The sequence below is a fragment of the Abramis brama genome (assembly GCF_963993115.1).
Source record: "Abramis brama genome assembly, chromosome: 1".
Classification (NCBI taxonomy): domain Eukaryota; kingdom Metazoa; phylum Chordata; class Actinopteri; order Cypriniformes; family Leuciscidae; genus Abramis; species Abramis brama.
The window spans coordinates 50894471-50910070 of NC_139963.1; the positions used below are offsets into that span (position 1 = coordinate 50894471).

General features: G+C 40.3%; 1 protein-coding gene across 9 annotated transcripts in view; it reads left to right on the plus strand.

Moving 5' to 3' along the window:
* Window positions 1-789, plus strand: part of LOC311087210 (uncharacterized protein) — a 191688-nt gene extending 190899 nt beyond the window's left edge. For all 9 annotated transcript variants that reach the window (XM_084120478.1, XM_084120475.1, XM_084120476.1 and 6 more), the window contains one exon: window positions 88-789. In XM_084120478.1, coding sequence (XP_083976604.1) covers window positions 88-151 — 64 coding nt within the window. In that variant the 3' untranslated portion in view covers window positions 152-789. The remainder of the gene's footprint in view (window positions 1-87) is intronic.
* Window positions 790-15600: the final 14811 nt, after the last annotated feature.

A 15600-nucleotide genomic window follows, 5' to 3' on the forward strand; every position in this document is an offset into this window, starting at 1 on the left:
TCATCAGTGATCTTGACTTTGAGCTTCACTTTTCATTTCACATTTGTCTCTCATTTGAAATCTCACTTGATTTAATGTTTCTTTTAGACTTGATGGACGTGAACAAGAAAGGAAAAACAAAAGCCAAAAAAATCTCCTGCCCTCAGTGTAAAAAACGCTTCACATGTAAATCAAGTCTGAAGATTCACATGAGAGTTCACACTGGGAAGAAGCGGCTCAGGCTTTCGCTCTCAAATCACATCTGCTTCTCATTCTAAAGAAAGACCATTTAACTGTGATCAGTGCGGTAAACAGTTTCATTGATCATCAGTCCTGAAAAAACACTTGAAGATTCACACAAAGGAGAAGATTCATTTGTAATATTACAGCAGAAAAGACACGGCGGTGTGTGTTTCAGTGCAGGAAGGCCTTTACTGCGGATGATAGAAAGAGATGAACTGAAAGAGCACCAGAAAATTCACCCTGGAAAAACCTTTGGAGGCAAAGTTCAGGAGCTGAAGAAGAGGCCTTAACACTTTTAATAGAGACATGGATCTTTTATTAATTTTTAACTCGTTCTTCATTGTTTTTCATTACAACATCTAGTTTCTCTTCCACTTCTACTCTTCCATGGAAACGCAAGATATACGTTTATGTATCTTTGAAACTGGACTCTTTTCTTCTCTTCTTCTCTTGAGATGCTTTGGCTCTTATAAGTCAGTAAAGAGAGAGATCTGTCTAATTCGCTTTCACTTTTTCTTAATGTTCGTATTTGTTTCATGTAATATTGATTAAACTCTTTACTCATTTTATCAACATCTCATTGTTATTGTCCTTTTTTAATTTTCTGCTGATTCTGCTTGAATTAAGAGCAATTTCTTCATTTTAGTTCTGAAATTCATGAAGCATCTGGATATGATTGCTTTTTGCGCTTTCCATGTTTTAAACTTCTCAACAGAGCTTTTAAATGCTAAACTAAATTATATTTCACTGCACACATGACTGACATTGAATGAGTTTGCTGTTTGTCTACATTATTAAAGGAGAACTCGGTAATTCTAGCGAACTCTAGTCACTTCTTCACTGATTTTCCGTTTTGTTGTCGCATTTTTTCCCCACGAGCTCCCCCTACAGCTAAAGAAATAGGCTACTCTCTGATCATGTAATCCATGATGTGGGACCTGATATTCATTTATGTGATATTCATGCTTTTTTTTTTTCTTACAATAAAGCACAGTCCACAAACAATCTCAAATGCAAACTCCCTATAATAAGACAGATCTCTGGAGGCATGCTCCAAGTACACTCTCATCGCATCCCTTTGCCCACATTTGTAGTAATGACACTATAACCAAACTGGAAATTGTAACGCGTACGCACGCGAAAGTTTCTCGTAGTCCGTATTATTTTATTTTTTTGCAAAGGTGCCCTCAGGGGCTCCGTAACTATCAGAGGTAGAAACGAGAAAAAAATATTTTATTTGGAACTTTGTCCTCCGGAATTAATAACAAAAGGAAAAATATGAGTGGGAGAGTTTTGCAGTCATCATCCTGGGCCAGAAAATCATTGTGGTCACTAAAGACTCGTTCTCTTCGGATTCTGCCATTAGCAATGTCCTCTAATAAGGCTAAAGCCTAAGGGTTGTATCAGTTTGCATATGCTTTTATATGTTCTTCTTACTTAATTGCATAATTGATAGAATATTCCCACAAGGCTCGTGTGACAATATATGTCAATTATTTTATAAATTGCAAATTAATAGCAATGCTTCCCACAGGTGGTGGTGCGATAGACTTGTAGAACAATTCGTTGTGTAATGTTTGCAACTTCACTTCATTGCCTATAAAAGTCGCCAATGGACAAAAACAATGATAAATGTACGTGCACCAGACATGAAATTGGCATGGAGGAACGCACATTCTCGCGTTAATTTCACTGTTAGTACATCAGACCCTGAGCGTGAAAGCTGGCGTATGCAAAGTTTTTGTAAGTACGCAAGATTGATACACGAGGCCCCAGGCCCAGCTCTAGTTTTGAGATGTAGGGTGGGCCAAGTGAACTTCCTAGTTTTAATATTATTTAATTTTTCCCCATAACAAAACTTGTAACAAAACTTTATTTTATAGCAAAAGAAGTAGGTCTTGATATGTGCAAGGCTCAACGCAAAGGAGATTTTCTACAGGTTTATTCTGGTTCAGATTTTTACTTTCCCTGCAAAAATTTTTAATGGACCCACCACAACAAAAAAAAAAAAAAAAAAAAGAGAGACGGGGAACTCAAAATAAATTCAAGCTGAGACTCCCCGCTCCTAACTAAAGTCACAAACTAAGAATAAAATGTAAACATGATGAAATGGCGTTTAACAAGCTGGCTGCCAGCCAAGAGCAGCCTCCTTCCGCTTTATAGTCTGACTTCCCCAGCTCATCCAATAGGAAACTAAGGAAGACAGAAATGACAACATTACTACAAACGTAAAAACCCTTTAAAAACCCCTTATGACGAAAATTAAACCAAGGACCGTGACGTCGCCCGGCATAGTGCAGCCGGGGCCCCACCCTGGAGCCAGGCCGGAACCACACTTCTTGAGAGGGGATGGACTCTTTACCACTCTGGAATTGCCCATGGTGAGAGGCGGCGGGCTGGTGTGGGTTTGCTTATAGCCCCCCAGCTCAGCCTTCATGTGTTGGAGTTCACCCCAGTGAATGAGATGGTCGCTTCCCTGTGCCTTCGGGTCGTGGATAGGTCTATTCACTGTAATGTGCGCCTATGGGCCTCCCCCAATGGGGTCCGGCCGGGCTCAGCCCAAAAGAGCGACGTGGGGCTGCCCTCCAGCGGGCTCACCACCTACAGGAGGGACCGTAAGGGGCCGGTGCGTAGTGGATCGGGCGACAGTCGAAAGCTGGGTTCTCGGCAACCCGATCCCTGGACACGGAAACTAGCTCTAGGGACGTGGAACATCACCTCTCTTGGCGAGGATGGGCCAAACGGCAGTGTAGAGTACCTGGCCTTCTTGGGGTCTCTGGGAGGGGTGCTGGAAAGTGCTCCGACCGGGGACTCCGTCGTTCTACTGGGGGACTTCAACGCCCACGTGGGCAGTAACAGTGACACCTGGATGGGCGTGATTGGGAGGAACGGCCCCCCTAATCTGAACCTGAGTGGTGTTCTGTTATTGGACTTCTGTGCTAGTTACAGCTTGTCCATAACGAACACCAGTGCACATGGCACCAGGACACCCTAGGCCGGAGGTCTATGATCGACTTTGTGGTCATTTCATCTGACCTACGTCAGATGAACCTACGTCAGTACGTCTTGGACACTCGGGTGAAGAGAGGGGCGGAGCTGTCACCTGATCAACTGATCACACTTTCCAAAGTGTGTACCCAAAAAGAGATGCCTGTCTCTACAGCCAACATAATCAGCGAAAGGGAGCTGAGAAAATGGCCTTATTTAGAGGATGTAAAACTTCCCCATATAAATGCTGATGTTGACCTGTTAATTGGCACAAACACCTCCAAGTTGATGGATCCTTGGGAGGTGATTAACAGTTGTGAAAGGTGAAGGACCCTACGTGATCAGAACCCTACTGGGATGGGTAATAAATGGTCCGTTACGGGGGGAAGTAGCGACTGTGGAAGTGACCACCCTTCAGTTTATGCCAACAGAATTGCCATTGACAGAATTGAAGAACTGTTAACCAGCCAGTACAACTATGACTTCAATAAGCAAGCTTCTGCAGAACAGGAAGAAATGTCAAGGGAAGAAAATAAGTTTGTGAAGATAATGGAAAGCTCTGCTCAGCTTCAAAATGGACACTACACGTTTCAAATGCCTTTCAAAGGAAAAGATGTTTCGATGCCGAATAACCTTGGTGTTGCCATGCAATGTGTTCGTGGTCTAAAAAGGAGACTTCAGAAAGACGCAAGCTTTGAAGAGTACAACAACTTTCTTGCTGATGTCATTAGCAATGGCAATGCCGAAGAAGTACCGCAGCATCAGTTGGAAACGCCAACTGGGAAGGTGCGGTATATCCCACACCACGGCGTGTACCATCCACGGAAGGGAAAGCTACGAGTGGTGTTTGACTGTGGAGCAGAGTACAAAGGGATCTCGCTCAACATTCAGCTCTTGCAAGGACCGAACCTCACCAGCTCGTTAGTTGGAGTTCTTATGAGGTTCAGACTGGAACAAGTGGCCATGATGGTGGAAATAAAGGCTATGTTCCACCAGGTTAAGGTGGCAGAGAAACACCGGGACTACTTAAGATTCTTATGGTGGCCTCAAGGTAACCTGGAGCAAGGTCTTGAAAATCATCACATGACTGTCCATTTATTTGGAGCAGTTTCATCACCCAGTGCCACCTGCCTGGCTCTTAGAAAAAACGCTTAAGACAATCAGACCAACTTTCCAACAGAAGTGATTGAAACGGTCAACCGAAACTTCTATATGGATGACCTTCTTCAGAGGGCAGACTCTTCAGTAGATGCAGTCACCATGGTTAAGAACCTTATAACCATTTGCGGCATAGGAGGGTTTACCCTCTCTCAATGGATTAGTAATAGTCGAGAAGTGCTGCAAAGCCTCCCAGAGGATCTCAAGTCCAAGAACCTGCATGAGCTTGATCTGGACAGGGATAAGCTGCCGTTGGACAGAGCTTTGGGTTTGCAGGGGTGCAACGAGACAGACACTTTCAAATTCAAGCTGAAAGTCAAGGAGAAGACGGCAACCAAGCGAGGCATGCTATCCATCATCCGTTCCGTCCACGATCCATTGGGGTTCCTGGCACCTCTAGTACTCCCGGCCAAGCTGCTGTTGCAGGGGTTATGCAGGACGAAGTGTGATTGGGACGATCCAATACCTCCAGCTTTCCAGCAGAAGTGGAACAAATGGCTGACAGATCTTGAGAAGGTGGCATATTTCAAGATCCACAGATGTGTGAAGCCTGCAGGATTTGGGAGGACTGTCAGCGCCCAATTGCATCACTTCGCCGACACGAGCAAGAACAGCTATGGTATGGCTACTAACCTGAGGATGCAGAACATGGATGAGAGGGGTCATGTTACTTTCTTATTTGGCAAAGCCAGAGTGGCCCCCCTGAAGACTGTCACCATTCCCTGTTTAGAGCTCAGCCGTTGTTGCAGTACGAGTGGACAAGATGCTTCAGTCAGAGCTCCAGTTTCCACCTAAGAAGACTTGCTTTTGGACTGACAGTCATCAGTTCTTAAGTACATAAAGAATGAGGACCGAAGATTTCAAACCTTTGTAACAAACAGGGTAACCACCATCAGGGACAACTCGGAAATTGAGCAGTGGAGATACGTTCCCACATTCCTGAACCCTGCTGACGATGCTTCACATGGATTGAAAGCAGAAGATCTTGTAAAGCAAAGATGGATAGACGGCCCGGAATTCCTACGGGAACCTGAAGAAACGTGGCCAGAATTTCCTGTGGATACAAGTGTCACTGCCGACAACCCAGAAGTAAAGAGAAGTCTGACGGTCAATGCGATACTTGTTGACACCAACGCCACATCGCAAGTGTTTTGTTTCTGTTTTATTATGACAGCAGTCGTCCGTCAGGGGCTGCTGTCTTTTACTTTCATTTTGTATTTGTTTTACTTTGTTATTAAAATCTTTGAATGTTCGCCGGTTCCCGCCTCGTTCTTCCCATAACAACATACATCGTTACACCTACTTTTAGGCAGCGTTTACACGTGGATGGCTATTTTCATAAATGGACATTTCACACCTCATCATTTTCAAAAATAACATTGTGCACACGAACCTGTGTATATGCTGTCAAGAGCATGCCAAACCTGTAGGTGGCATTGTAACGAGAAGCTCAAGCCCACCTTAGCCAATCAGAATCCCGAAAATAGTCACATTCTGTGACGTCGCTGCCTAAAACTCTGTTTTTCTCAGTTTACATGCAAACATGCAAACGAAGATTTTCAAAATCTCTACTCTGGCCGGAGTTTTTAGAAAGAATCGGTTTCATTGGCGAATCCTCCGTTTGCGTGTAAACGAAGGGAAATGTCTCCGTTTTTCAAAATAACCATGTACGTGTAAACAGCGCCTTACATTTTCGCTGCTGTTCTAAAATGGTTTTCGCCATTAAGTTACCTTAAACAAGCTGCAGCTGCTTGAATCCAGTGCAGGAGCTGTAGGTTACAATTTACCACAGAAACGTAAGTGGTTAGTGGATTGCTGTGGTGACTCATGAGTTGTGACACTCGCGAACAGCACTGAACACGCACTTGCCGGTACAACTTGAATATTATTATTATCATACACTTTTTATTAACTTCGGTAGGCTGTACAACAAGGGAATTGTAATTGGCTGCTTTTTCTGCAGAGAGTCGATCTCTGTTGATGTGTCTTCATTTTTTAATCGCTTGTTGGTAAAGGGTGAGAGACCTTGCGCTTGCGAGCCACATGATTTTTGCCAAAAAGCCAAATGTGGCTTGCGAGCCATAGGTTCCATTCCCAACCACTAGTGTACACGAATCAATAGATATAACTTACGTGACCTTTCACGAACTGCCTTGAGACTGGGCTGGTCTGACAGGGTGGGGGTCGTGACTCGTGGCATCACGATGGTGGCTTTCGTGATGTCGGTCAGCCATCACAACCCTATATTTTGTTATTGTGTGAGTGTGACCAATAACGCGTGAATACAGCATGATCTGAATGCAGGGAAATACATGGAAGTGAATCGCCACATTTAACAGAATCGATTGATGTATGAAACTCCTATGGAAAAATTAAAGTCAACAGAGTATTTTTGAGTTTATGAGTTTCTTTTACACTGCTAAAAAAAAAAAAGCGAGCTGGTATCGCCGGCGATACCGCCGACCTCAGGGGGTTAAAGTAGCTATACTAATGTACAATCTAGATACTGAAACGTATGTTAAAGAACAACAATAACTTCAATGGAGTCAGATTACTTATATTAGAGTCAGATAACTCAATGCTCATTCTCCCTCAACTGTTTTTTGATCATATTATTGGTTCAAAATAGCACAGTAAGCCTCCAAGACTTACACAATATAGAGTATTTTCATCTGTTAAATGGATGGTTGATCAGCTTTTTTTCTAAGGCTTGATTGTGTTTATGGGGTGCAGTCTAACATGTTCATGCTTCATTTAGAAAAAACAAACAAAAAAAACATTATTTTTCATATAATTTACCTCTACACGCTGTGTCCCTTCTCGTAAAACGGTCTGATGATTTCCTGGTTATAAGAAGCCTCACCCTCAGAAATACACAACGGGCTCTGATTGGTCAGCTTGCCCCAGTGTGTTGTGATTCGCTAAGCTCCTAGCTCATGCCAGAGCCGTTGAAAAACAGAGTTACGACATTGACTGCCACAACTTCGAAATGCGGAAGTAACGCGTGTCGTGGAGCCGATAGTTCCAGCGCTGATCCCCGTTCATTTTCAGTATTTCCGAACGGACGCTCGCTGGTAAATTGATGAAATTACTGTTTTTTTTTTGTTTGTTTTTTGGGGGGGGGGGGGTTACATTTGAGCGCATTAGCCGTCCTCATGAATCTAGTCAGTAGTTTTATGTAACCAACTTTAGTTAATTTTTATTGGAAGATAATAGTTATTTGCAACTAGCTTATGTGACCAACACTTCGTTAGCTATCAGTCAGAAATGTGTAAATTCAATACTGAGGTCAATGTTAAATCAAATGTGATGTTGCACTACATTGTATTATTTATTTTTTGTCAACCCTATTTACATACATGAGGTGGTTAAAATATTAGAAATACATCCATGAGCTTGGAGCAGAAGAAACTTTTGCTAGGTATTCTGATTAATTATTTTGTCATTTTGCCTCCACGTCCCCCCGATTGCCCTCGAGCTTCTCCTCCCGTCCATACGGTAATCTCTCTACTGTGCGACAGAGAGTCGCATGGTTATGACGCAATCGTTAGCCTACAAAAACTGCTTCTACGGGGCCATAACATAAGCTACAAGGTAATGGAACATTTTATACATTGTCGTGTTTCTTTAGAAATAAATAATGGACAAATGGAGTCTTCAAACGCCTCAGATGTCAAGTTATTCGCTGTCAAAGTGACGCCAAAATGAATGGGAGTCAATGGGATGCTAACAGAAGGTGTATGGCGTTATTATCCTGTCAAATGTCGAGAGCGCATTATTGTAGGGCGAAAGTACATTAATATAATGCGCGAGCGCGAATCTCTCTGCTCGCGCGCGGAATATAATGCGTGAGCGCGAATCTCTCTGCTCGCGCGCGGAATATAATGTGCCGAGTGCGAATCTCTCTTGCTCGCGCGCGGGAACTGAGCGCACGCTCTCAGATACAGGCTGTTCTTGTAAGAATTTTCTCTGGGCTCGCTCAGAGAATATGCCTGCACTTAAAACGTGTTCAGTGCAATCGCGAATCTCTCCTCTTCACTTAAAGTAAGCGTGTGCTTAGACTGTGTCCCGTGCGTTCGCGCATGCTTAAGTATTTTTTTTTTATTAATGCTAAGGTATTAAAAATATAACTTACACAGCAAAAATGTACAAAATACATGCAACGGAATAAAGAAAGCAAAGCAGCATATATATATGTACATATGCTCATAAAAAATAAATAAACAGAACAGAAAGCTGTACTGAAATAAATAAAAAAGTTGAAACAAGTTTATTGTCTTAAGAGTTTTAAGATTCTTAGATAACGAAATGCTTTGGATGTATTGTTGGACCTCTCTTCTAAAAACAATGAATAAGGGATTCTGCTGAGTGAATTTACTACGGTGAATGTGAAATTTTGTAAGGAACAATAGCTTAATAATAAAATACTCATTAAATTTAGCTTTTTGTATATTAAAGAAACCAAACAGTACATCCTTAAAAAGCAAAGAGAAATCCGGAAACACATTGCGCTTAATAAAATTATAAAATTCAACCCAAAATAACTGTGTGTGAGGACAATGATGAGCAGTTTCATCAGGGGCACCACAAAAAGAACAACTTGTGTTAATATCTGATTTAAACCTTTTCAAAAGCTAAATTTTATATTATCAATCTATTATTGTTCCTTGCAAAATTTTATGGCGTTATTTTTTAGTCAAAAGTTATGAGCGTGTAAGACATGCTCACGAGCACATTATGTTATTTCACACGCGCAAAAATGAACCTTCAGCTGGCATGATAAAAGTACTCGCGCACAAATTCAACAACCGAGGTGTACAGGTAGCTGCGAGCGAGCGCCTGGCATACTCTCATAGGTTAACTCTGCTTGTACAGTGGAATCCTGCTCGCGCGGAGCGGGCTTCTGCTCGCGGAGTGCTGTTTTGCTCGCGCAGTGGATTTCTGCTCGCTCAGCTGATTTCTGCTCGCTCAGCTGATTTCTGCTCCCTCGAGTCTACATGACTTTTGACAATTTGGGGGCGGAAACCAAGGAGGGCACTGACCCTCTTATGATTGGTCACTTTCATCATGGAAAATCTTGGGAAATCCTAACCCCGCCCACCTTCTGACGCAGCGCGCCTCACTCAGCTCGCTCTGCTACTCCGGTTATCTCTGTGTATATTTTAGGCAACGAAATATGTGATAAAACACAATACTAACTATTTTCGTTTTCATTTAAAGAAATCTTAAACATTATAGCCACACAAATGTGGTTCATGCAACGCGTATTGATTATATTCACTGCACATAACGTTTGCCTATTTATATAAAAAAAATATATATATAAAACACAAACCTGCCTCTTTTCGTTTTAAATATAATATAAAAACATTAAACATTTTAATATGGCCCAGGCAATATGTGCATTTGTACTAAACAACAGATTTTGCAGTAGGCCTACAACATTACAGTTTTTAAATTTTTAAATACAATTATTACAATTTAAAATGACAAAACTCAACCCAGTCTCTTTTTGTTAAATTTCAGTTTTATCAATATTAGCCATTATAAAGGTATAAGTAAAAGGTATAAGAAGCTATACAAATAAAGCAAACAATTCAGTCAAACACACAAAGTCAGCGCTCGAGTCTAACCATACAACGGTAATGTTAAATAGCTTATAAAGTTATGAAACTTCCCCTTGTTTAGTACAAATGCACATATTGCCTGGGCCATATTAAAATGTTTAATTTTAAACTGCTGAAGGTTCATTTTTGCGCGTGTGAAATAACATAATGTGCTCGTGAGGATGTCATTCAGGTTGTGAATGAGGCCGACACCTGGGGCTCGTTCTTCGTACGGTACTACTCAACCGTTTGGTAGACCACACTTTAAGTCACTATATTTAATTGAAAAATGCATCAAGCTTAACTCAACCTGAATGAGCCATCTCTATCGTTTGGTGTAGTTGTGCAATGCTAAAAAAAATCCACTAGATGGCACAGTGTCTGTGAGCAGCATGCCTTTTCAGTGTTCCTTCAAACAGCACGTGACACAGCGAAAATTTACTCATCCTTTGATGACGCATATCGGCGGGACTTTTAAAGGTAAAACTATTTTGTTGACATATTATTGTTTCAGAGGAGTTGTTAAACAGAATTATGTAACTTAATTAAACAAAAATAAGTCTTATAAGGGTCAAATAATTTTTTCAAAACATGCTCTACCAAACGGTTGAGTTGTCATTTTATGGTAGAGAAGCTAGCTAATGTTGGTAAAATTAGCTAATGTTGGTAAAATTAGCTAATGTTGGTAAAATGAGCTATTTACAATGAACAAAAGGGTTAGTGTTGTTAAAATGATTAATTTAATATTATTCAATTACATATTTGATGAAAAATATTTGATCAATATAATTTTTTCACCATTTCTGGGAGAGCGGGCACAAAGTAACACTTTTTGACTTTCTCAGTTTGTGTAAATCTACTTATGGTTCAGAGTATTTATTTTTTCCCACATTAATTTCCCACATGTCTAGTACAATTATGTGGTTTTGTTTTATTAATACAGTATATACTTTTTTTCTTGATATACCCCGAAAGAATGGAGGTGAAATGTGACAACATGCCCCATAGGTGGGGTACATTGTAACATGTGAGGGGCACATTGTAACATGACCATAAAACAGCTTAAAATGTTATCTGATCTAATAAAAAATATATACAAGACAGACTAAAATATTTTCTAAATAAAATACAATTATTAACTTTTTCATATAAAATAATGGCATTTATTACGGAGCCCCCCTAGTCCCACTTTGTCAAAAAAAAACTTATAACTATCTTGTGGCCTCAAGATAGTATCTCGTGGCCTCAAGATAGTATCTCGTGGCCTCAAGATAGTATCTCGTGGCCTCAAGATAGTAACTCGTGGCCTCAGGATACTAACTCGTGGCCTCAGGATAGTAACTCGTGGCCTCAAGATAGTAACTCGTGGCCTCAAGATAGTAACTCGTGGCCTCAAGATAGTAACTCGTGGCCTCAGGATACTATCTCGTGGCCTCAAGATAGTAACTCGTGGCCTCAAGATAGTAACTCGTGGCCTCAAGATAGTAACTCGTGGCCTCAGGATACTATCTCGTGGCCTCAGGATAGTAACTCGTGGCCTCAAGATAATAACTCGTGGCCTCAAGGTAGTAACTCGTGGCCTCAAGATAGTAACTCGTGGCCTCAAGATAGTATCTCGTGGCCTCAGGATACTATCTTGTGGCCTCAAGATAGTAACTCGTGGCCACAAGATAGTAACTCGTGGCCTTAAGATACTATCTCGTGGCCTCAAGATACTATCTTTTTTTGACAAAGTGGGACTAGGGGGGCTCTGTACTAATCAAATCAAACACAGACACACACACACACACACACACACACACACTTGATATGTTTGGAGCCATCAATAGCAGCCATCAGATTTTTTATTGGTCAAGAAATTGCACTTAATATGACTTGTTCTGAATTTTGTTCTTTTATTATGAACAGACATCTCAACCGTTTGGTAGAGGACTGTATCTAAAATACTGTAGGGTCTAATTTTAAAAAAAAATTGATTGTTGTTATTGTTATCATAATTGAATAAAAAATGCAAAGAAATAATTTTTCCTTTGCTTTTTTCATGGTGCGTACCTTAAAGGGTTAAAACATCCGAGATCAAATGAGACATCGAAGATGATTTCATTGTGCTAATCATGATCCGGCTAATTGGGTTCTTCGAACTCACCTGCCGTATATGATTAGTATAGCTGGATTGAGTTATCTGAGATAATTGTGCGTTGGTTTAAAAGGGGATATGTATCGATAGTAGAAACATTGATCAGCAACGCTGCTATTGGCTGCTCAGCGTGGCCAAAGAGTAGTAAATAGTAGCGCTATATAAATGCCTCATTCATTCATTAGTTTCTTAACAGCCACGATGAGCAACAGACATTTTGTTGTTTGGTTGGTTTCTATTAACTCGTGGTCAACCCAACATGAATGTGTGATATAAAAAATCTGTCTGATTTTGACATGTGATTTGTCTGTTCAGAGCACTGCAAAATCACTCTCTGACAGTAGGTGGCGCTCATGTCAAAACAAGCAGAAATAAAGCAATATACATAGCAGCGCTGTGCAACTTTCTCTTTCTGACACTGCTTATTATGGTGAAGATAAAACGTCAAACGTGTTTTCTAACAGCAGTTCATGTTTTTGTATTTGCTCTGGTGCTTATCAAGAATACAGAGACGAGAAGCTTCCAGATTCTTCCTCTGTTAATGTTAGAAAGGTGTTGCAAATGATGTGATTGCTTACAGATCTAGAGTTCCATGACCAAACTAGTGATTTATAACACAAATTATCTTCATGATATTAAAATAGATCATAATCGTGCACAGCAGTTGATGACCAGATATGATGGGATTAAAATGACTATTGAACTCATCAGTGATCTTGACTTTGAGCTTCACTTTTCATTTCACATTTGTCTCTCATTTGAAATCTCACATGATTTAATGTTTCTTTTAGACCTGATGGATGTGAAAAAGAAAGGAAAAACAGAAGCCAAAAAATCTGTCTCCTGTAAAAAACGCTTCACATGAAAATCAAGTCTGAAGATTCACATGAGAGTTCACACTGGGAAGAAGCGGCTCAGGCTTTCTCTCTCAAATCACTTCTACTCTCATTCGGAAAGAAAGAACATTTAACTGTGATCAGTGCGGTAAACAGTTTCATTGGGCTTCAGTCCTGAAGAAAAACTTGAAGATTCACACAAAGGAGAAGATTCATTTGGAATATTACAGCAGAAAAGACACGGCGGTGTGTGTTTCAGTGCAGGAAGGCCTTTACTACGAATGATAGAAAGAGATGAACTGAAAGAGCATCAGAAAATTCACCCTGTAAAAACCTTTGGAGGCAAAGTTCGGGAGCTGAAGAAGAGGCCTTAACACTTTAATAGAGACATGAATCTTATATTAATTTTTAACTCGTTTTTCATTACAACATCTAGTTTCTCTTCCACTTCTACTCTTCCATGGAAACGCAAGATATACTTTCATGTATCTTTGAAACTGGACTCTTTTCTTCTCTTCTTCTCTTGGGATTATTTGGCTCTTATAAGTCAGTAAAGAGAGAGATCTGTCTAATTCGCTTTCACTTTGTCTTAATGTTTGTATTTGCTTCATGTAATATTGATTAAACTCTTTACTCATTTTATCAACATCTCATTGTTATTGTCCTTTTATAATTTTCTGCTGATTCTGCTTGAATTAAGAGCAATTTCTTCATTTTAGTTCTGAAATTCATGAAGTATCCGGATATGATTGCTTTTTTTTTTTTTTTGAGCTTACCGTGTTTTAAACTTCTCAACAGAGCTTTTAAATGCTTAACTAAATATACAGTATCATATATACATTTCAAAGAGTTTGTTTGAGTCAGCTTGATGTTTCATTCACACCATCAGGCTCCATGAAGTCAGAACAATTGTCCATTCACCCGCAGCAGTGTTTAATAATAATAATAATAACTTTAATTTATATACTGTAGCGCTTTTCACAGAACCCAAGGACGCTTATCAAACAACAAGAGAAGGGGGAGGGGGATAAGAGGAGAGAAGTGTGAAGCCAGGGGAGCTAAAGCCCATAGGCCTCAGTGAAGAGGTGTGTTTTAAGCTGCTTTTTAAAGGTTATTAGAGAGGACGCAAAACGGATGGCAAGAGGAAGCTTGTTCCAGAGTGACGGTGCACCAACACAGAACGCTCTATCACCAAATGTCCAGAGCCTGGACTTAGGGACAGTGAGCAGGTCCTTGTCAGAGGACCGCAGGGACCGTGACTGAGTGTAGGGATGGAGTAGATCAGTAATGTACTGGGGTGCAAGTCCATGGAGAGATTTGTATGTCAGGAGGAGGATTTTATATTTGATCTGGAACTTAACTGGCAGCCAGTGAAGCTTCTTCAGGATGGGAGTAATGTGAAGTCCAAGTTTTGTGTGGGTGAGCATCCTAGCCGCAGAGTGCTGTACATACTGGTGTCTGTCAGTAGCCTTGCTGGGCAGACCGAACAGGATACCGTTACAGTAGTCAAGGGTCTCAGCTACAGAGTTGAAGAGGCACTGGAGATGTTCTTAAGATGGTAAAAGGCAATTTTAGTAGTGTTTTTGATGTGTTGTTGGAAGGAGTGAGTGGAGTCCATGATGACGCCCAGGTTGCGTACTTGAGGAGATGAAGAGATTGAGCAGCCATCCACATCCAGTATGATGTCATCAACATTTTTAAGAAGTGACAGCGGGGCAAACACCATGAGTTCTGTTTTGTCTTTGTTGAGTTTGAGATGGTTACTGTCCAGCCAGTGCTTTATGTCCTTCAGGCAGTTGATAAGTGGCACTGGTGGAAGAGGAGTAGAAGGCTTAGTACTGATGTAGAGCTGGGTGTCATCACCGTAGCAGTGAAAGTGTAATCCATGTTTCCGGCAGGGTTATTATAGTTTTGCATTTTTCATTAGTTTTTATTTTTATTTCGTTTTGACTTTTTGTTTTCAAATTCAGTTTAGTTTTAATTCGTTTTTAAAGTGGGTTTGCTAGTTTAGTTTAGTTTTTATTTTTTTGAAAATGCTTAGTTTTAGTTTAGTTTTTATTAGTTTTAGTGTTAGTTTTAGTCTTTTTTTTGTAATTTGGGTTATTTGTCAGAGGCAAGATTCAAAAAGGTCAGAAAAGTATTGTGTAGCCTAATAATAACTCAACAAAAACATCATACAATTTTAGAAAATATGAATTCAACAATTACACCAGTAGGCCTACATAAAATCTACATATGGGAACAAATATACACAGCAAAATCCCTAGTGTTAAACTAACACTCTCAGTGTTTATATGAGTCCACACTCAGTGTTATAACACTGAATCAGTGTTAAAGTTAATGAGATAATTAGGTGATTAATTGAGTGATGATTGAGCATTATTGAAGACACCTGATATTAACAAGCAGAATCACTGAAGGAGAAAATCGTAATTGGTATGTTACCATTATGGTGATCAGTGTTTACTTTAGTTGGGCTGTTGACCCTGAAGTCGTTAACTTTAGATTTTGTTTGGCTGCTGTACTTGAGTTATAACTGCCAGATGAACAAAGAGAAAATGCGAAATGATGGTGTTAGTTGTGTTTTAAAATAATCATTATTTCACAACCAAATAACCTGAATCCCTGAACTCACATTTTGAAATTTCTGAAT